The 23,530-nt window shown below is 32.5% G+C and overlaps 1 protein-coding gene across 10 annotated transcripts in view; it reads left to right on the top strand.

The window, feature by feature from the left end:
* Positions 1–21,605, top strand: part of Prpf40a (pre-mRNA processing factor 40A) — a 56,748-nt gene extending 35,143 nt beyond the window's left edge. For 6 of the 10 annotated variants that reach the window (XM_078017422.1, XM_040294310.2, XM_013365135.4 and 3 more), the window contains 17 exons: positions 105–476; positions 2,886–2,994; positions 3,580–3,644; positions 4,045–4,209; positions 5,057–5,165; positions 6,057–6,207; positions 7,244–7,377; positions 14,053–14,167; positions 14,328–14,431; positions 14,540–14,656; positions 14,958–15,095; positions 15,414–15,509; positions 17,738–17,824; positions 17,908–18,004; positions 18,091–18,152; positions 19,072–19,203; positions 20,513–21,605. In XM_078017422.1, coding sequence (XP_077873548.1) covers positions 105–476; positions 2,886–2,994; positions 3,580–3,644; positions 4,045–4,209; positions 5,057–5,165; positions 6,057–6,207; positions 7,244–7,377; positions 14,053–14,167; positions 14,328–14,431; positions 14,540–14,656; positions 14,958–15,095; positions 15,414–15,509; positions 17,738–17,824; positions 17,908–18,004; positions 18,091–18,152; positions 19,072–19,203; positions 20,513–20,605 — 2,146 coding nt within the window. In that variant the 3' untranslated portion in view covers positions 20,606–21,605. The remainder of the gene's footprint in view (positions 1–104; positions 477–2,885; positions 2,995–3,579; positions 3,645–4,044; positions 4,210–5,056; positions 5,166–6,056; positions 6,208–7,243; positions 7,378–14,052; positions 14,168–14,327; positions 14,432–14,539; positions 14,657–14,957; positions 15,096–15,413; positions 15,510–17,737; positions 17,825–17,907; positions 18,005–18,090; positions 18,153–19,071; positions 19,204–20,512) is intronic. The other 4 variants (XM_078017423.1, XM_040294309.2, XM_005315796.5 and 1 more) reach the window with 1 other exon arrangement.
* Positions 21,606–23,530: the final 1,925 nt, after the last annotated feature.

Genomic DNA, 23,530 nt, shown 5'->3' with positions numbered 1-23,530 from the left:
ATTTCTCTTGTTCACTTGATGTTATAATAATTTAAAAACTGGCTTTATTTAGCTTTTTACTTACAGTAATAAAATGACCAGTTTTCTTTTTTTTTAATATGTAGCAAGCAAGAAGAGTGCACCACAACATCAACAGCCCCAGTTCCTACAACAGAAATTCCCACCACAATGAGCACCATGGCTGCTGCCGAAGCAGCAGCTGCTGTTGTTGCAGCGGCAGCTGCAGCTGCGGCAGCTGCTGCTGCAGCCAATGCCAATTCTTCCACTTCTACTACTAATACTGTGGGAACTGTTCCAGTTGTTCCTGAACCTGAAGTTACTTCCATTGTTGCTACTGTTGTAGATAATGAAAATACAGTAACTATATCCACTGAAGAACAAGCACAACTTACTAATACCTCTGCTATTCAAGATCTGAGTGTTGAAGTATCCAGTAATACTGGAGAAGAAACTTCTAAGCAAGAAACTATAACTGAGTAAGTGTAGTGATTTCTGAAAATCAGTACCAGACTTAATATAAGAGATTACCAGTTAAGTCCATGGCCATGTTTTAAGTAAAAATTTTAAGAATCATAAGGTATTAGTTGATAAATATTGAGACTGAATTTTGGGTGTGTCATGCCACCAAACTATTGTAAAACTAGTCCCCTGAAGTTTTAGGAAGTGAGCTAATAGGGTGAGATACAAATTCAAAGAATCCAAGCATTTGTATGTAGTATTTGAAATCAAAATCAATGCAAAATTCCTTGTTTAACATAATACTAGCATTTTAGTAAAGGGTATCGGAATGATTGGGTTTCCCCCCACCCCTTCCTATTGCCTTGTTCTCTTACTTCTTAGCACAGCATTGTAAGGAAAATATTTGATGTTAAACAAAGAAATCAGCTATAGAAGCCCTGCCAAATAGATTAGTGCTAAAGTTGTTTCTTATTTGGTGGTATTGGTTTTTCAGATTCCTACAAATACATGTTAATAATACAAATATTACAAAATCAAAAGGAGATCCTAGAATAGAGGAAAAGGAACCAAGGGTGACTGGGAAGAGGTGGTGGTGGGGGGAGTGCAGGGTAGTGATCTCAGTCAAATTATATTGTTACATTGTTTGCATGTATGAGTATGTAACAATAAAAAATCTGAATAGTTTTGTTGAAAAATACATAACAGATAAGATAAAACAATTTACAAAGAAATTCAGTTGTCCAGGAAGCATATTAAAATGAACCTAGCCATAATAATAAGAAAACACTAAAATAATATTGTGACTATTTTCTACTATGTAGGCAAAAACCAAGCAGACAGAAAAGGTTACAGCAGGACAGAAAGCAAACTCTAATATCACTCTTGACTAGACTAAATTATTATAGCTTTTTAGTTATTAAAGCCCAGCTGTTCTTGGGTGTGCTTGCATACCCTACGGTCTAGTGATATTTTATATGACCAAACTCTAACACAGTAGTGAAGTTAAACTTCTTCTAGGAGGTAAATATGTATAAAAATTAGCCATCATTTTATGATGAAAACATGATTATGTATCTTAATATTTAAAATGTATTGCTTTTACCCCTCTGCCTCTTATTCTAAGTGTTCTTTGTTTCTTGTATATTAGTTCATCAAAATAAAAATAGCTTTTTTTTTTTTTTGATGTTTAGAAGATGAAAAAGAAATCTGCATCATATATTTTTGGGAATAAAAAGGAAATTAGCTTTTTGTTTATCTTTCTGCCCTCTTCTGTATATGTAAAATATATGCCAGATATTTCTATCATTCCATATCAATGAAGATATACACTTAATCATGTCAAACAATGGTATATTATCATTTATGATGTACTTATTACCATGGTTGGTTGAATCTGGATGCAGAGGACTGAGTATTAATTACTTTTTTATAATATTAACAATTTCCTGCCTTTTTTCTTTCCGGAACCTCATCATAGTGCCTTGAGCATTATAATAAACTTGATTTTAATTACTGTTTAGTAGATCTTTTCTACCTGTTCTTTTTTCACTGGGCTTTTAACAATCTGTTTTGACAGTTGAAAATACAATAGATCTCCTAAAGTGAGACAGCTTAATTCAGAGACCATGTTTGTATTTTTCTGTTGTTATTAATATCCACTTTAGTGTCTCTTCCTCTAAGCATTTTACTTAAGGTTGTTTTTTTTTCTGCATTCATTTATTTTCACATAGGACTAAATTGTAAGACTTAACAGTTTTTTCATTTCAGAATGACCCTCATACAAGTACAGTTGATAATTCTTGATTTTCATTTCTTTTGTTTGAGATCAGTATTTAGTCAATTTTTTCATAGAATATTAAAAGATAAATCTTTGGAGTTTCTGCATTATACAGTCTTTGACTCAACTTTGCTGTTGTAACACAAAATCAACCATTACCAATATATAAACTAATGACCATTCGTTTACAGGTTGTTTCCTAGTAAAATCCTATTTGCCAAAATTAATAGTGGATTTGATTTGGCTAATGGATCATAGTTTGCCAGTATTGATTTAGACTAATCTGTTCTCAGCATAAAATTTATGCACACTTATCCAGATGTCATGTTATTAAGGCACTAATTATAAAACCATTGAATAAGTTAAATATGCCATTAAAAAGTATTAATCTATAGACTAGTGAAGCTAGTGTTTTAGCACAATTAAATGTTTTAATTTGGTATTTGTACAGCATTGATAACTGAAGATTATTACAGAAACTATTACCTTTATTTCTCTGTCTTTAGATAAGTATGTTTCCAGGATACTTATAGGAGACTTTATTCAAAAATTATCAAATTTTCACTCATCTGTTAAATATTAAGGAATTTGTCTAAGTGGTGCATATGGTTTATTCAGTTATCAATATCACATTTTAATTTCATTTCAGTTTTACTCCCAAAAAAGAGGAGGAGGAGAGTCAACCAGCAAAAAAAACATATACTTGGAATACAAAAGAAGAAGCAAAGCAAGCGTTTAAAGAATTATTGAAAGAAAAGGTATTTTTATTATAGATTTTTTATGTGACATGTAATAATTGCCTAGTTCATGGAGTTTAATCACCTTGATCCCTTGATTGAAGATACTAATCTCATGAAGTGTTGTAACTAAAAATAAACTAAATGTGGGGTTTTTTTGTTTGTTTGTTTGCAGTACTGGGGATTGATCCTAGGGGTGCTTTACCACTGAGCAATATTCCCAGGTTTTTAAAATTTGTTATTTTAAGACTGGGTTTCACTAAGATGCTAAGGCTGGCCTCAAAATTTCAATTCTCCTGCCTCAGCCTAGAGTCTCTAGGTTTACAAGCATGCACCACTGTGCCCAGCTACCACAATAATAAATATCAGATTTATTTGTAATCGTTTATTTTTTTATCACCAGTAGAAATTGTACCTTGTTTAAATTTCAGTTAAAGTTTTCTTGTAAGTCAATAGGTGATTAGATGTATTGCACAAATTTTCCTTCAATAAGAAACTTTTGAATTTAAAGGCAGTACTTGACATTTATAATGAATATTAGGCTTGGTTCCTAGTTGTATGACTTTTCTATACTTATGAGAAATTTTCATTTTTCACTGTTTTCAGCGGGTACCATCCAATGCTTCATGGGAGCAAGCTATGAAAATGATCATTAATGATCCTCGATATAGGTAATACTTCAATTTTTCATTTACTTTTCACTTTGAGCAATGTGGGACTACCATATTTAAGATTAAAATTGGGTGGAATTGCCTAGGGCCTTGCTAAGTTGTTGAGGTGGGCTTTGAGAAATGGTACAACTTTTTAAACAAAAGAAACCTTTTATGTATATGCTTTTGGATCCATTCTTGAACCAAAAATCCAAAAGATTTGTCATAAAATTTGAGCACCCTGCTACAAATTAAATTAGAGTTATTTCAAAACTAGAAATTACTTTCTAGGATTATTTCTTCTCTTTGATAAATTATGAACTTTTTAAATTTATGTGTGAATACATTGTAGTTTTAGCAAAGCATTAATTTGATTCTCCTGCTTTTATTTACTCTTATATGGTATTTTTCTATTGTTTAGTGCTTTAGCAAAGTTGAGTGAGAAAAAGCAGGCCTTTAATGCCTATAAAGTCCAGACAGAGAAAGAGGAAAAAGAAGAAGCAAGATCAAAATATAAAGAGGCTAAGGAATCCTTCCAGCGTTTTCTTGAAAATCATGAGAAAATGACTTCCACAACCAGATATAAGTAAGATTCTTAATGATGTATGGAATGTGTTTACTACAGTGTTTTATATTTTTGCTCAGTGCAGTAACTGATAAAGTAGATGCTGTTCAATAAAGCTAGATGACTGAATGTGGCAGTTGTATAAGGTACAAGATATATCAGTTTTGTGGATCTTAACTTGTAGCCTTAATTATCATTTAGGAATGGAAGAAAAGGGAAAGAATGAATGAGTTCAAGCTTTATCACATTTTACCTACTTCAGTTTTATTTACTAGTCAAACTTTATTACATTTTACTCATAAAAATGGAAATTTTTTATATTTGTATATTAGAAATACACAATTTTATGTTTCTTTATTATTTAACATTGGGGTAATTCAGTATTAAGATTTCTGCAATAAGGGCTGGGGTTGTAGTTCAGTGGTAGAGCACTTTCCAGCACGTGTGAGGTGCTGGGTTCCATCCTCAGCACCACATAAAAATAAATTAAGGTATTGTATCTAACTACAACTAAAAAAAGTATTTAAAAAAATTCTGCAATAAATTTGTAAGCTTATTTCCCCTATATGCTTCTTTGTTTTTCTCAGTATTCTAGAAAAATCTGAGTGAACATCTGTAATTTCTTTTAAGTTGATACATTTTCTGTGTTAACCAAATTTCTAATAACTTTTAATGAGCACCCTAAGTGATATAGGACAGTGTACAGTACAGTGCATTGCCCAAAAGGTATTATGTATCCACTTAATTACATACAGTTATGAACTTAGATTGAAAAGCATTCATTTTAGTGGGTTTAAATTTAGGTTAATATGAAAATGATTCAAAATTTTCACATTATGATGAAAAATATCATTTTTTTAATGAATAGAAAGGCAGAACAAATGTTTGGAGAGATGGAAGTCTGGAATGCAATATCAGAACGTGATCGTCTTGAAATCTATGAAGATGTTTTGTTCTTTCTGTCGAAAAAAGAAAAGGTATTATTTATTCTTTATTTAATGTATTTATAGAAAAAAGTTTCTTCACTCAGAGTATGTCATTTTATATATCCATTCTGTCAAGTAGTTTGTTCACTTTATGCAGTGTGAAAGATCTAGTTATTAAAAGTTAAATTTAATTATAGAATTGATTGCTCCCATAAAAATAAGCTTCTTTATCTCCCTTTCTCTAACATTATAAGTGCTGATGAAATCAAGGTATTGATTGCTTGCCATTAATTGCCTGCCTTATTGAAAAATAACTTTTTTTTTTTAGCCTTGTCACATTCAGAAGTACTCAGTTTTCTTGCTTATAATTCTCTTATGGTTGTTGAAAGAATGACAATTATTTGCTGTTGTTTTTATTAAACGGAACTTGGAAGATAGTGTTTTAAAACACTTGCTTTATACATTTCTTTTTCATTATTTAATATTGGGGTAATTCAGTATTAAATTAATTCAGTATTACATTAATTAATTTTGTATAATCCAATTGTAAAGAAACATACGTAAAAGCCAGTATTATTGCAACTTTGAACATATCTGAACATCAGTGAAGACCTTAGCATTATACCACTATGTGACTCATCCACAGTAACATTAGTTATAGATTCACACTGTGTCTCTAATGTATAGTGGTAGGAAGAAAGTTTATGGGGTGTTGGATTAAAAAATAAAAACATGGCTCCCAAATTTTGATTTTGAAGAGAAGTGAAAAATTTGCAGTTAAGTACAAGCCAGGCACATATACAAGAACACTGGCAAAATAAGTAGTATCATTATTTAAAACAAATTTATAATGTTTGAAATTGATTCATCAGAATAAAAAGAAATCTTCATTAATTGCAATCACTTTAAACTTAAGTAAGTTTATTCTTACTTTTGTTGTAGGAACAAGCAAAGCAGTTGCGAAAAAGAAATTGGGAAGCATTAAAAAACATACTTGACAACATGGCTAATGTAACATATTCTACAACTTGGTCTGAAGCACAGCAGTATCTAATGGATAATCCAACTTTTGCAGAAGATGAGGAGTTACAGAGTAAGAATAATCAGTAATGAGAAAATTGTTTTTAAACAATGTTCTGCATTAACAAAAAATGATTCTCACTTTTTACATGAGATCACTTAGTTTTAAAGAATTGTTTCTTACTGAAAAAAGTGTTTTATTTATATTCAAGTGTGATATTTCCTTACATTTAAGTTTGTGATTTAAGATAAATTTTTTTTTCATAATCTAAGTTACCTTTAACAGAAGATTTCTTGAAATATGCAAATCATGAGTCAAACTTGAAATTGTACTTAGTTTTTTATGTGTAATTTGGCATTTGAATGCAAATTGCCCCATTTTACTTATACTGTCTTATTGATATAATAACTTTTTTGTGCATGTGGTCCTGGGGATGAAACCCAAGGCCTCACCCATGCTAGCCAGGGTAGTAACTTGAGTGTTTCACAAAAAGCAAAAATTTTTTCACAATTGGTTTCATCAAGTACCTTTTCTGGATTATTGAGTTGCTTTTCAAATTACAGCTTTTTCTTCCGTCCGCCTGAAAATCATGCTTCACTGATTTTTTTTTTTTTTTGGTAGGGCCTAGAGTTTTGTATAATCACCCATTGTATAATATTTGTTAACAGTGGTGATCCCAAAGAATTAACTTGCATAGTGATGTTGTAGTCTTCTTTAATTTGTGTAGGTATACTCTATGGTGTTCGCACAGTGATGAAATCAACTTGTGACCTATTTCCTATAATGTACACTGTTGATAAAGTGACATGGCTCCTAGCAAAGCTTCTGGGGTACTTTTGGTATTTCTGGCATGTGTTGCATAATTATTTTATTTTTATTAATTTTGTCATTAGGTGTCCTATTTCATCTTCATTGTTTATAATAAACACTATAACAATAATAGAGTTCTTTTTGAAATTCTCTTTGAAACTTCATTACAATGATAAATCATATTTGATTGTAAAAACAGTTATTTTTAAATATGAATTTTAAATTTGTAGAGTGTTAAATAGTTAAACTGCTTTTCTTATAATTTGCAATTTTTATTTTTATCTGAAAAACACTTTAGACATGGACAAAGAAGATGCATTAATTTGCTTTGAAGAGCATATTCGAGCTCTAGAAAAGGAAGAAGAAGAAGAAAAACAGAAGAGTTTGCTAAGAGAAAGAAGACGACAGCGTAAAAATAGGGAATCTTTTCAGGTAGAAAAATTTCTTCTCTAACTTAGTTTTATAGTATGGTTATGGGGCTAGAACATTGATACAAACAATGTATCAATGTTTTAGATACCCGTTCCCAGATCATTGGCTTAGTCTTTGTGGCAAATTCTACACACTTAATTCTTTAACTTCAACAATTAGATAGCTGCATTAATAGCCATTTTAGGCAAGGGAATGTGGAAGGCTGTTATGTAAGGTGAGCCTTGATAGCTAAGATTTTTATTGGGGGAAAATTCAACATTTACTGAATAGTGAAGCTAGACTTAGAATACACAATTTTGATTACAGGCTCTTTCATTAACCACTATATTGGGATAAATGCTTAGTAATAATGGTTTAAGTAAGATAGTTTCTTGCAATAATAATCTGATTTAGGGCAAGGCATGTGGTCGAGTGCAAGTACAGGGAATAGGGCAGTGACACTCAACACTTAGTGCATCATAGAATCACCTAGAGGGCTTTCAGAAAAGTTTTCCCCACTGACAATCTACAGTGTTATTGCCAACAGCATGAATTTTAGTCCTATGGAATAAGGACTAAATAATAAATAATCATAAATAATACAAAGTTGTTATGCTGATAAATTCCTTTATCTTGGTGGTTTTCTAGAGGATCTTTTGGGAGACTCTTAAAACCACAGATTATTGGGCCTTACCCCAGGAATTTGATTCAATATGTCTGTAAGGGAGTCTGAAATATTGCATTTTGAAATTCCACTGCCCTGTCACAGTAGACCTGACTGAAATGTGTCCTTATAATCACATTTTAGCTTGGAAAAAAATTGAAATGGTAGATCTTTATAAAGCCAGAGGTGTGGAAGCATTAATTGATTTCATTCATATTTAGTTCTTGAGAATTTACTAACATGGTCACAGATCACTATTGAAGAGGCTAGAAAACTTTGTTTTTAGATAAGCAGCTGTGCGACCAGAAAGAAAAGGAGAACAAATATATGTGTGCTTGTGTGTGTGTGTGTGTTGCTGGGAATTAGAACCCAGGCCATTGTGCATGCAAGGCAAGCACTCTACCAACTGAGCTATATCCCCATACTGAGAAGAGATTTTTAAGAGGACTGTTACACTACAACTATTGACCTTTAGTGTCCACTATGAAGATTTAAAGTATGTAGTGATATTAAAAATAAGGACATATGAAAATTAAATCGAAATCTTGGACACAGAAAATGTGAGAATATAATGCAGACTATCATACTGGGGCTGGAGACTATGAGGAAGAAATTCTCATGCAAAGGCTCAATGGATCTTTTAAGTCTAAAATGTGGCTTGAAATCGGATTGATATATATCTGGCTTGGTTTGTGATTACTCTTAGTATAACTGGTGTTAAAGGATATATTGATATAGATCCTTGAGATTATCAGCCCAGTAATTTATATGCTATTCTAACCTTCTAAAGTGTATTTAGAACTTCAGGAAAATGAATCAAAAGAGAAAATTAGCATTTACAACAAAAGAACATAAATGAAAAGAAAGTTTTCAGTAATGTGTTTGAGGATAACTTTTTTTTTAATTGAATACTCATTGGCCAATCAGGTAATAATAAATGTTTACCATATCTCTGACCAACTAAGGCAGGTTTTGTGGGGATTTGTTTTGTTTTTGTTTTTTAAGTCTTAAAACTGGTATTTGACATTCTAGAACTAATAAATGAATCCAGCAATGTAGCAGAATACAAAAATTAACACCCATAAATGTGTTCTTATACATCAGTGATGTATCCACTGAAAGAGAAATTAGGAAAACTATCCCAGTCACTATAGCCTCAATAAAGAAAAAAAAAATTACTTGGGAATCAGTCTAACAAAAGAGGTGAATGATCAAATACAAAAACACATCAAAAAACTTGTGCACCATGATCAAGTAGGATTCATCCCTGAGATGCAAGGCTGGTTCAATATACGGAAATCAATAAATGTTATTCACCACATCAATAGACTTACAGATAAGAACCATATGATCTTCTGGATAGTTGCCGAAAAAGCATTCGACAAAGTACAGCATCCCTTTATGTTCAAAACATTAGAAAAACTAGGGTTAACAGGAACTTACCATGACATTGTAAAAGCTATCTATGTTAAGGCTCAGGCTAGCATCATTCTGAAGGGAGAAAAGTTGAAGGCATTCCCTCTAAAATTTGGAACAAGACAGGGATGCCCTCTCTCACTACTTCTATTTAATTTAGTCCTTGAAATACTAGCCAGAGCAATTAGACAAAAGAAATTAAAGGCATAAAAATAGGAAAAGAATAACTTAAATTATCACTATTTGCGGACCACATGATTCTATACCTAGAAGACCCAAAAGAGTCTACAAAGAAACTACTAGAACTAATAAATGAATTCAGCAAAGTGGCAGGATATAAAATCAACACGCATAAATCAAAGGCATTTCTGTATATCAGCAACAAAACTTCTGAAATGGAAATGAGGAAAAACACTCCATTCACAATATCCTCAAAAAAAATAAAATACTTGGGAATCAACCTAACAAAAGAGGTGAAAGATTTATACAATGAAAACTACAGAACCCTAAAGAGAGAAGTAGAAGATCTTAGAAGATGGAAAAATATACCTTGTTCATGGATAGGCAGAACTAACATTATCAAAATGGCGATATTACCAAAAGTTCTCTATAGGTTTAATGCAATGCCAATCAAAATCCCAATGGCATTTTTTGTAGAACTAGAGAAAGCAATCATGAAATTCATATGGAAAAATAAAAGACCCAGAATAGCAAAAGCAATTCTAAGCAGGAAGTGTGAATCAGGCGGTATAGCGATACCAGATTTCAAACTATATTACAGAGCAATAGTGACAAAAACAGCATGGTACTGGTACCAAAACAGGCGGGTAGACCAATGAGAATAGAGGACATAGAGACCAATCCACAAAATTACAACTATCTTATATTCGATAAAGGGACTAAAAGCATGCAATGGAGGAAGGATAGCATGTTCAGCAAATGGTGCTGGGAAAACTGGAAATCCATATGCAACAAAATGAAACTGAATCCCTTTCTCTCGCCATGCACAAAAGTTAACTCAAAATGGATCAAGGAGCTTGATATCAAATCAGAGACTCTGCGTCTGATAGAAGAAAAAGTTGGCTCCAATCTACATATTGTGGGGTCGGGTTCCAAATTCCTTAATAGGACACCTATAGCACAAGAGTTAATAACAAGAATCAACAAATGGGACTTACTTAAACTAAAAAGTTTTTTCTCAGCAAGAGAAACAATAAGAGAGGTAAATAGGGAGCCTACATCCTGGGAACAAATTTTTACTCCTCACACTTCAGATAGAGTCCTAATATCCAGAGTATACAAAGAACTCAAAAAATTAGACAATAAGATAACAAATAACCCAATCAACAAATGGACCAAGGACCTGAACAGACACTTCTCAGAGGAGGATAAACAGTCAATCAACAAGTACATGAAAAAATGCTCACCATCTCTAGCAGTCAAAGAAATGCAAATCAAAACCACCCTAAGATACCATCTCACTCCAGTAAGATTGGCAGCCACTATGAAGTCAAACAACAAGTGCTGGCGAGGATGTGGGGAAAAGGGTACACTTGTACATTGCTGGTGGGACTGCAAGTTGGTGCGACCAATTTGGAAAGCAATATGAAGAATCTTGGGAAAGCTGGGAATGGAACCACCATGTGACCCTGCTATTGCTCTTCTCAGACTATTCCCTGAAGACCTTAAAAGAGCATGCTACAGGGACACTGCCACATCGATGTTCATAGCAGCACAATTCACAATAGCTAGACTGTGGAACCAACCCAGATGCCCTTCAATAGATGAATGGATTAAAAAAATGTGGCATTTATACACCATGGAATATTACGTAGCACTAAAAATGACAAAATCATGGAATTTGCAGGGAAATGGATGGCACTAGAGCAGATTATGCTTAGTGAAGCTAGCCAATCCCTAAAAAAAAAAAAACCAAATGTCTTCTTTGATATAATGAGAGCGACTATGAACAGAGCATGGAGGAAGAGCAGGAAGAAAAGATTAACATTAAACAGACATGAGGTGGGAGGGAAAGGGAGAGAAAAGGGAAATTGCATGGAAATGAAGGGAGACCCTCATTGCTATACAAAATTACATATAAGAGGTTGTGAGGGGAATGGGAAAATAAACAAGGAGAGAAATGAATTACAGTAGATGGGGTAGAGAGAAGATGTGAGGGAAGGGGAGGGGGGATAGTAGGGGATAGGAAAGGTAGCAGAATACAACAGTTACTAATAGGGCATTATGTAAAATTGTGGATGTGTAACTGACGTGATTCTGCAATCTGCATTTGGGGTAAAAAAAAAAAAAACGAGGTGAATGACCTCTACAGTGAAAACTACAGAACACTAAAGAAAGAAATTGAAGAAGACCTTAGAAGATTGAAAGATCTCCCATGCTCTTGGATAGCCAGAATGAACATTGTCAAAATGGCCATACTATCAAAAGCATTATACAGATTGAATGCAATTTTTATTAAAATCCCAGTGACATTCTTCATAAAAATAGAAAAAGCAATCATTAAATTAATTTGGAAAAATAAGAGACCCAAAATAACCAAAGCAGTCCTTAGGAAGAAAAGTAAAGCAGGAGGCATCACAATACCAGTACTTACAGAGCCATAGTTTTTTTTTTTGTTTATTTGTTTTTAATGGCATGGTATTGTCACCAAAACTAATACATAAAGCATTGGTACAGAATAGAAGACACAGAGACAAATCCACATAAATACAGTTATCTCATACTAGACGAAGGAGCCAAAACATAATTGAAAAAAAGATAGCCTCTTTAACAAATGGTACTAGGAAAACTAGAAATACATATGTAACAAATGAAATTAAACTAAACCCCTCTCTCTCACCCTGCACAAAAATCAACTCAAAGTGGATAATAGACTTAAGCAGTAGAACACTGTGCCTGATCCTGATAGAAGAAAAGGTAGGCCAAATCTTCAACATGTCGACTAGGGACTGACTTCCTTAACCAGACTCCTAACGTGCAAGAAGTAAAATAGAGAATCAATAAATGGGATGAATATCACTAAAAAGCTGCTTCACAGCAAAGGAAACAATAACATGAAGAGAGAGCCTACAGAATGGGAAAAAGTCTTTACCACATATATCTCACATAGAGCATTAATCTCCAGGATATACAAAGAATTTTAAAAACTCAACATCGAAAAAACAAATAACCTAATCAATAAATGGCCAAAGGAACTCGACAGACATCTCACAGAAGTAGAAGTACAGTCAGTCAACAAATATATGAAGAAAATGTTCAACATCTTTATCAATTAGAGAAATGCAAATCAAAACTACAATGAGATTTCATCTTACTCCAGTCAGAATGGCAATCATCAAGAAGACAAGTAACAATAAATGTTGGTTAGGATATGGGGAAAAAGGTACACTCATACATTGCTGGTGGGACTGCAAATCACTACAACCATTATGGAAAGCAATATGGAGATTCCTCAGAGAACTTGGAATGGAACCACCATTTGATTCACTTATCTCATTCTTAGGTTTATACGTAAAGGACTATCAGCATACTACAGTGGCATAGCCACATCAGTGTTCATAGCAGCTCAACTCACAATAGCCAAGTTATGGAAACAACCTGGATGCCCTTCAACAGATGAATAGATAAAGAAACTGGTATATATATATATATATACTATGGAATATTATTCAGCCTTAAGAATGAAATTATGGCATTTGGTGGTAAATGGATAGAACTGCTGGAGACTGAGATGCTAAGTGAAATAAGCCAATTCCAAAGAACCAAAGGCCCAATGCTTTCTCTGATACTCGGATGCTAATTCACAATAAGGTTGGGGGAGAATAATAGTATTTTGGACTAAACAGACGGGAATGAAGTGAGGGGAGGGAGCATGAGGATAGGAATGATAGTAGAATGAATTGGACATTAGTACCTTAGGTACATTTATGGTTTTATGACCTGTGTAATTCTGCATCATGTACAACCAAACAAATGAGAAGTTATACTCCATTTATGTATGATGTAGTCAAAATGCATTCTACTGTCATGTATAACTAATTAGAGAAAACAACAACAAAAAAAAAAAAAACAACAAAAAACCTTGGTCTCTGAATTTACATCAAGTATAGAAAAGATTGACGAGAAACTTTAAGGGAGGACCAAGGAAATGTGTAGTGTCTCAGAAGTATGAAGCCAAGATAGAGTTTTTAGATAGAGCAGTGATCTTCAAATTAAGGTCTGCAGATGCATAGAATTATTCTTTAGCTTCATTACTTTAGATAGGTAATATCAATTATTTTAAGTTAAGGTGTGTGTGTGTGTGTGTATTTTTTTTAAACCACCAGAAATGATATTTTATCTTGAGGGACCAGAAAATAAAGCCTAGAAAGAAAATGTAATATTAAAGTTACTTTTTTCCTGAAGGATAATTGTGTGTGTGAAAGTAGTTTTTACTTTCATCAAATAACAAATGTTTTTGTACCTAAAAACATGTTTGAGATAGCATTAATGGAATAGTTTTAAATATTGCTAAGTTTTTAATGTGTATTTTTGTATTGCACTTGTATGTCTAATGTACATAAAGATAACTTTTAAAATATGATTTTTTTCCCCAGATATTTTTAGATGAATTGCATGAACATGGACAGCTTCATTCTATGTCATCTTGGATGGAATTGTATCCAACTATTAGTTCTGATATTCGATTCACTAATATGCTTGGTCAGCCTGGTGAGATTCTTTACTTTACAAACTTTTAGTTTCAAAAGTAGTTGGAATGGGCCCAAGGGAAGGTGGTTATGTTGGGTAAAGGGTGCTTTATTTTATTTTTGTTTTATAAACAAAAAGTAATTGCAGCTCTTTGGTTAGAGCTAGCTTTTGACTTCTTTAGTTTTTTCATTAGGATCAACTGCACTTGATCTTTTCAAGTTTTATGTTGAGGATCTTAAAGCACGTTATCATGATGAAAAAAAGATAATAAAAGACATTCTAAAGGTAAATAAGCATACTTATTCTTGACTATTAACCTGTAGTCCATTTTACAAATTATTACTGTATTCCTGTGATTTTTTGTTATTTTATAACAAGGTTTCTGGGTTTTAGGACAAAGGATTTGTAGTTGAAGTAAATACTACTTTTGAAGACTTTGTGGCAATAATCAGTTCAACTAAAAGGTCGACTACATTAGATGCTGGAAATATCAAGTTGGCTTTCAATAGTGTAAGTAATTTTAACACATAACTAGTTTTGTAGTGCAGTTTTTATCATATTTAGCTAAAACTTATTTGAATAATTGCTGTTGATATGAGGATGTAAATAGGATTTTATACGGTAGGGCAAAGTAAAACAAATAATGTATGTGATGAAAGATTATGGCAAGCTTGCTCTGCTTAAATTAATGTTATAGATAAATTAGTCCGTAGGAATGATGTAAGAATACTTCTAAATTAGAACAGTGAATTTCAGATAACACTAGTAATAATCATACTATTATAACTGATTAAATATAATTTTCTAATAGTTACTAGAAAAGGCAGAAGCCCGTGAACGTGAAAGAGAAAAAGAGGAGGCTCGGAAGATGAAACGAAAAGAATCTGCATTCAAGAGCATGCTGAAACAAGCCACTCCTCCAATAGAGTTGGATGCTGTCTGGGAAGATGTATGTGTACTTGGAAATTTTCTTGTTTGTTTTTATTTAAAAAAAAAAAAACTGAAAATAAAAAAATTTTAATTATTTTCCCTTTTAAAGCCAAATAATAAGGTAAATTTGTAGAGTATATAAAACATTTATTAGGTCAGCTGTGACTCTACATTTATGAATATTAATAATTTGGGCTTTTGAGGAAAACAATAAGTACACTTTTAGAGGATGAGCTTATCACAGTTTTTACTTGTTAATTTGATTTCTTTTTCAAAAGCATACTGGTATACTTTTCCTTGGCATTCATATGTTTATCACATTACTGATTTTTTTCAGATCCGGGAGAGATTTGTAAAAGAGCCAGCATTTGAAGACATTACTCTAGAGTCTGAAAGGAAAAGAATATTTAAAGATTTTATGCATGTGCTTGAGGTAATTTTATTATTCTCATAACTGAATGAAATACTACAAAACATACAAAATATTTAAAATTTTTGAATGATCAAAATATATTTCTTAACATTTACTTGCTTTTGTCAAATATAGGAAGTTTAGGGAATATTTTCTTTCTGTGGAAAGTTTTAAAGTGAAATAAACTGCAAGTTTTCACGGGAATATCCAGAGTCGTGTGTAAAGAATGTATATATTTTTAATAGTTTTCAGAAATTCATTGATTGACTAGTAAACTTAAAACTTAAAATTTTGTTATAAAGCAATTAAAAAAAAACCTATTTTAAGGATGTTTCAGGCATTATATTCTTCATTGGATGTACAGAAAACCCAGAGAGTTTCTCGGGAAAAAAAAATAGAGCAAATAGTTTTATTAAAGTGCATAATGAAAATGTTCCTGTAGTCGAATAATATGCAGGCTTCGATGAAGGTTTCAGGTAGTTACTTGTAAATATGCTCAATTGATAATGATTCAAAAATAATATTGATGCTATTAAGCAGTGTTCAAATAAAAAACTTATGAAGTTACAGATCAGTAAACCAAGGCAAAGTGAAATATGAAGTACCTTTCAGGACAAGGATTCCCGCACAAGATTTTTGGCTCCAGGGTCAATGTTTTCAACAAGTTCTCTTAATAAGCTGATACTTTGCAACAAACCAAAAGATTATACAAATTCATAATCGTAATGTTAGCATTGTAATCCTGCACAAAGATTACTTGTCTGTTTACTACCTCTTTGGATTTATTATTATTGATTAATATCACTGTTAACAGTTTCTTCTGCTACTATGTACTCATGTAGCGCATATTGTTTCACAGCTCCCTCTGTATCTGCTCCTATTGCCTTTGAGCTCTCTTCTACCCTTAGTTTAGACCAATGGCATCTGAATTATCTAGGAATTTCTTAGAAATACAGACACCAGGCCCAATCACATAGAAATTCAACTTGTGAATCTTAATTTTTAGCCAGATTCCCAAGCATTAGAATGTACTTTGAATTTTCCACTCCCCACCCTGCCCCAGTACCAGGGATTTAATCCAGCGTCCCTTTACCACTGAGCTACATCCGCAGCCCTTTTTATTTTTTGAGACAGGGTCACACTAAGTTGCTGAGGCAGGCTTTGAATTTGCAGTCCTCCTAACTTGGCCTCACAAATTGCTGGGATTACAGGCATGTGCCACTGCACCCTGCTTATATTGTGAATTTTGAAATGCTCCAATCTAGATAATGCCCTATCTGTTTTTCCCCAACTCAAGAATCTCCAACTATATTTTTTTCATTTTGGCTGGGGATAAGTTAATGACTTGGTAAATGGAGCTAAAGATAGTACATACAGAAAGTCTAAATACATTCAGATTTTTAATTTGGGCCTTGAGGTAGAAAAGAAAGGTTACTTTCATTGAGACAAGAGGCTAAGGGTTTTTTTCTGAGGCAGATTCTTTGTTTCCACTTAAGTGGTTGAAACAGTCCATTTCCAAAGCAATACACATGTTTAGGATCAAGAAGCTTTTATTGCAATACTTCCCCTTTCAAGTGTGTCTCTGAGGTTATTCTTTATCTTAGTGCCTTGCATAACTTGTTAGACAAAGCCAGATTCTTAAAAAAGAATTTAAAAAAATGTCACTATTTTTCATTATTTCATTGTTATTGAAAGCAGTTGGGACTATTCTTCATTTTATACCTTTCTAGACTATCAATTTTTCCTGCTAACATTTTCATTCTTGTTAAAATTGTTCTTACTGCCAAACGCAGTGTCGCATACATGTAATCCCAGCAGTTTAGGAGACTGAGAAGGAGAATCACAAATTCAAAGCCACCCTCAGCATGGGCAAGATGCTAAGCAACTCAGTGAAGACCCTATCTCTAAGTAAAATATAAATCAGGGCTGAAGATGTGACTCAGTGGCCAAGTTTCCCAGAGTTCAATCCCTGGTACCCCACCCCACCCCCATGTTAAAAAAACCTATTCTCACTACTAATACTTTTAAGATTATTTTTTATTTAGATGTCTAAATTAGTGGGTATAGCATGAGTAAGAAAAAAACAGAAACTGTTAAAATGATTAATGATTCTTTGCATGATCTCCAGGGGTTATATCCTACATATGTAGCATTTCAATCTAAGAAGGTTTTGTGTGACTTCTAAAAGACTTTATGATCCACTATGTAAAGCAAATGTAAATTCTTGAAATTTTCTTCTACCCTGGTAGCATGAATGTCAACATCATCATTCAAAGAACAAGAAACATTCTAAGAAATCTAAAAAACATCATAGGAAACGTTCCCGCTCCCGATCGGTAAGGAAGTTTAAAGATGGCACCCTGAATGTACTAAAATATTTAGTAGCATCATTGTGAATTAGATTATTTGTATTATTTAGGGGTCAGATTCAGATGATGATGACAGTCATTCAAAGAAAAAACGACAGCGTTCAGAGTCCCGTTCTGCTTCAGAACATTCTTCTAGTGCTGAGTCTGGTGAGATTTCTAGTTATTGATCAAAATTATTGACCCTTTTATTGCCTCAAATTCTTACACTTTATTTTTCCTTTTATGCTCTTCAGAGAGAAGTTATAAGAAATCAAAAAAGCATAAGAAGAAAAGCAAGAAGAGGAGACATAAATCTGTAAGCAAGATTCATGCTTTTACATTCAACCTAGGCTTTGGTTTATCAGTGGCTATTAGAACCTTCTCCCACCTAATCCTTTGTAGTCTAGTTTAGGCGTGTACAGACTTTTGTAGTTAACCTTACATTAAAATCATTTGGTAAACTTCAAACAAATACACATGCCAGTGTCAGAATTCTTACCCTTGCCTTTAATCTTCAAGACAGACCCAAAAGTGTGGGTATGTGTGTTTATCACAACTGTTATTGAGAAACACAAATTTTAACGTTTAAACAACCACTTTTCAGTGATTATAGTTCTTCATCTTTAGGTATATATTCAACAGGATATCACTTATTGCATTGGAATTTTTTATTGGTGCTCAAATAAATTTGTGCATATCTGAGAGATTCTTGGCATGAATCTTATATTTTAGGAAATCTCTCATTTACAGCAGTAATTTTAAGGAAAGAATTTCATTTACAGCTAAGCTAACAGCAATATTTTATATCTAAATCAACTGATAGTACATTGGAGTGGTAAGAAAATAGAATATCTGACCTGGAGATGTAGCACAGTGGTAAAAGTACATACTTGCTTAGCACATATGAAGTCCTAGGTTCAATGCTCAGCACAACAGAAGAAAAAAAATGTCACCTGTATTTATGTAATATAACCTATCTAAAGTAGTAGGGAGGCTTCTTTTTAGTGGTGTTTTACCATTATCAGAATGTCATCCTACTCATGGGAAAGACTGTCTCCTTCCATAAGTCTTTGGGAAATTTTATCAAACACTTGAGGTTAACAATTCAAATTATATTTTCCCACTCTAGGAACACTAATATTATGAGTGCATGTTAAATATTATCTGTATGTGGATTTTTAAAAGATGGAATGACATCTCTATGAAAATACAAACAAGTAACTTTATTTACATAGGACTCTCCAGAATCAGATGCTGAGCGAGACAAGGATAAAAAAGAAAAAGATCGGGAAAGTGAAAAAGATAGAACTAGACAAAGATCAGAATCAAAACACAAATCACCTAAGAAAAAGACTGGAAAAGATTCTGTAAGTATTTCGGTTGTTTTATTCTTAAATTTACAAAAATAGAAAAGTGGTTTCAAGAAGTCTATTGACTTTCAGTTTTGCTGCCATTGAGGGAAACAATATCAGTTAACTGCTTTTCTTACAAAAGGTTTTCTAATACTTACTGTCATGAATGACCTGATTTGACTGTCCCAAATTTTATATCCCTTATAAAATAACAGCATTCTGTAACTATAGTTTTAACATTTACACTAAGAAAGAATATGGTCTCTGGTTTGTACATTCTCACTAATAAGTGACAGTGGGTGTTTTCTGATCAATTTTTAAGGATTTTTTTTTCTTTTTGTTTAAGGGATATAAAATATAGACTCTGCAGGGATTCTTTGGATATCCACAGTTGTCATCGTTCCACCTTTACTAGTTTCAAAAGGTAGCATTGCAGTAACATTTAGAAATATGAATTGGGGAATGGGTGAACACAAAAGAAAAAGAGAATACAAGCCAAATATAGACTTTATTATCATGTTACATAATTAGTTTCTCATATATACATAATGTAAATGTGAATGGCAGAGCACATGATAATGCAAATCTTTCTTCACCAATTTCCTATTCAAATGTCTTTCGCAAGGGTAATTAACGCCTAGGAATCATCAGTGGAGAGAGATCCTTAACCATGTAGATTAGCCCTGGTCCCTACCTCTCTACCTTTTGATATTCGGATCCAGTTGATATAGAGCAGGGGTTTTTTGTGGTGGTTTTTAAATCTGTATGCAACAGGTGAGTCTTAATGACAACCGTAGTAAAGAATGAAATCCTACCTTCCTCTGTTAGTACTTTTTCTTAACAGTGGGTTAAACAATTTTTAAAAGAGGTTGGATGAAGTCTACCCACTCTACTAAGGTTGTGTTTCTCAGAGAATGCCATGTTTTTGTTTATTTTGTCTAAATCTTGCCCTGCTTGTAAATGTAGTATGTTTGAACAATAGAATCTTAGAGTATAATAATACTTTCCTTTCTGAATAGAGTGCTACCTAGAAATCTGTGCAAATATATTACCAAGTATGTAAGCACATAGCTTTCTAATAAGAAGAAACAAGAAGCCTCATTCAGTTTCGTAAAAGGGAAGAGAAAAAAACCAGTGTATATCGTTCTGGTTTCAAAATTCAAGTTTTTTCCACTAATAGATCCATTTGATGGGCTTTTAACCCTGTAAAATGTGTGCTTCTTTGGAAGAGAATCCATATAAATCTTGATTCTTTTCTCACAGGTTTATTACTTTATAATCTTCTGACTACTAACATCTGTAATTATGTTCATTGTCTTTTCAGGGTAATTGGGATACTTCTGGCAGTGAACTGAGTGAAGGTGAATTAGAAAAGCGCAGAAGAACCCTTTTGGAGCAACTGGATGATGATCAATAAATTATACCAAATATATGTTTACAGTATGATTTAAAGTCTAATTCAGACCAGGGACTCTATTTTAAGTTCAGTTTAAATAACACTGGGTTTTAATTGTATCACAGAAAAAAAAAAAGTGCATTTAAGTATTGTTATTGTGGACTTTATATAAGCAAAAGAAATTGAAAATAACTTCTGATTCTGTATCAAGAATCATATTTTCCTACAGTCATAACTGTCTTTCTGTGACCCTTTCATAGGGCACTGCAGGATGGATTAAAGGTGGCAATTTACTGATAACTGCAAATGTCTCTACTTTGTTCTAAAGTCTTAAGTCATGAGGTGATTTGATTTACTTTTAGAAGTTGGATTTTGAAGATATATGACAATTTTTTTGATAATATCGTAGTACAAAAAAAAGCACCAGCAACCAATAAATCTGCTTTTTTGTGCACTACCCAACTGGTTACAGCCAATGTGATCTATTATGGTGAGCTTGTAAGAAATGGGTGTTTTTGATGGAAACTTGGTAGACCATTAACTCTAGTGGTGCAATAAGCACTGCTGTAATAAAGCCACCGTTATTTTTTATGAAACATCTGACATTTTAAAAAGGCTATTGTGAGGGCATTATTTTGAGCATCTATTTTGAGGTGATGTTTAAAAAAGTTAACATCGAATCAAATTGTAAATTAGATTAAATATATTGCCTTAAGGACCTACTAAAGAATGTGCCACCAATCTTTAAGTGATAGTTGCAATATACTTGTCAAAAAAGAAAAAAAAAATCAATGTTGACTTTAAAACATTTTCTTTAACAGCTGTCTTGATTTTTTTTTTTTATCCAATTTTTTTTTCTTTTTTGTTTTCTTTCTCTCTCCTTTTTTTTTTTTCCATTGAGGAGGGCTTTTACCTTCCCTACTCACTGAGAAGTATTGACTTCGTGGTACACATTCTAAAGCATTTCTGATTTGAATATTTTTGTACATTTTTATCAATTATTAAACCTTCTCTTCTAGTGCGTACTAGTATTTATTTCTACTTAAACTGCTCAGCTCTAAAGAAATTGTATAATCATTTTAAAGATGCTAGAAATTTGCTTCATCTTACCCATAAATAGCTAGTTTACTTTCCCTTTTTAATATTTAAGAATATTATAAATCAGTGCATTTGAGGTCCCTTGATTTGCTTTTTACCGATAAATTTCCTATGGAATATTTTAGGCAATGGTTTGAAGATAGAATACCCTTTACATGCTAACTTTTGAAGGTTGGTGATGTAATTTATACTATTTTCCTTCAGTGCAGGAGATTTTTTTAAGAAAGAAAATTTTAGCACAGGCTTTGGTATTATTGTAGGTATTATCTTTGTTCTTTTAATTTGGACACCAAGATATCCTATTTCAGGTTGACATTTACAAGAAAAGTCTTTCCTCATTATCTTAATGAGCTTGAAAGTGAAAATGACCAAGACAGCTCTTTCCCATGCTGCTCTATGTTTTAATTAAATCTAGTTTCCACTGTGTAAAGGCTCAATAAAAGGGGGTGAATTTTTTTTTCTAAAATCCTTTCTGCCACATCATTTTTCTGCTATGAAATATGACATGACTTTGTAGATACAAAGTGAGAATCATCATCTTTGAGAAAATGTGAAGTTGAATCACTTGCTTAAGATTAGTCTCTTCTGGTTGTATTAGTCAAAACACCTAACAACTCTGGCAATTAATTTTCAGAGTTCCCATTTTAATGATAGATTGCTAATCATGTTAAACACCTGACATGGAAGTCAATGGCCAAATCTTTAAAACATGCATATAATACTGGGAGATATACTAGTAATGTTTCACAAGAGAATTTAGAATCTGTTAAAACATTGCTTTAATTATTCCATGATTGATGGTTTTTCAAGTACAGTTTTCAAAAAAGTTTTGATTTTTCTATTTAAAATAAAAAGTTATTGATGTTTTAGCATGTCCTCAGAATAGATTTGTTTTTTTTTTTTTGTAATCTTACTACATCTTCCAGTTCCTCCAAGATATAAATTCAATTGTAGTTCACCCATGCAAATTATTTGCTCTAATAAGTTAACACGTGGTAACTCAAACGCAACATCTTTCCTATAAAAGAAGTGAATGAAGTGACTGATCTAGCTGCCAGAGATTGCTTATTGTCTAAAGGAATAGGTGATGGGAGATTTTATTAAAACAGAAACCGGGGTATTTTTAACTTCATAGATTAGCTGAAATATCTTGGTATATTGGTTCTGTTAGTGTGTTCAAACATAAGGCCCAGACAATGTTGAGGGTTTATTTTTCCCCTTAACATCACTATTAAATGAATTACTGGATAATGTTCATTAATATAATTAATGTAGCTAAAATCAGGATCTCAAAAATTGTTCTTATTTTCTCCCAGTCCATAATATTAACATGTTGGGAAAATTGAATTTGTATGAGAAGTTAGATAATTTAACCAATCAGGTATTAAGAATTATTTGCTCTCTAAGTGAATTTAAATAATGTACTCTTAAAAACCATGGTCCTATCTTATTTTTTAACATCAAAGTAGTTTTTATGCTGCCAAGTAAATTTGAATAATGATTAATCACAGCTATTTCTCCTTTTGACTTTTGCTTAATTGGACCTGACTTTACACAAATACAAATAGAAAAAGGTTTTTCTAAATTAAGGTAATTCCAAGTGGTAGGATAAGCAAACTGTTGCTGTGCTCTTTTTCTGGAAAGTTCATAGTTTCAAACAATATGTAATTTATAAATTGAAAAACTAAACATTTTTGAAAGCTAAGTATTTTAGATCTGAAAATATGAAACAAAGTACTTTAATTCCTTAACTCTCTGTATTTCATTTTTCCTTTTGGAGATCTCTGTCAATTCCAAATAGATTTTTTTTTTTTTAAAGAGAGAATGAGAGAGACAGAAAGAATTTTT

This window comes from Ictidomys tridecemlineatus, chromosome 7 (assembly GCF_052094955.1).
Source record: "Ictidomys tridecemlineatus isolate mIctTri1 chromosome 7, mIctTri1.hap1, whole genome shotgun sequence".
Taxonomy (NCBI): Eukaryota; Metazoa; Chordata; class Mammalia; order Rodentia; family Sciuridae; genus Ictidomys; species Ictidomys tridecemlineatus.
The sequence above is the reverse complement of the archived record's forward strand: the minus strand, read 5'-3'. Positions and strand labels throughout refer to the sequence as shown.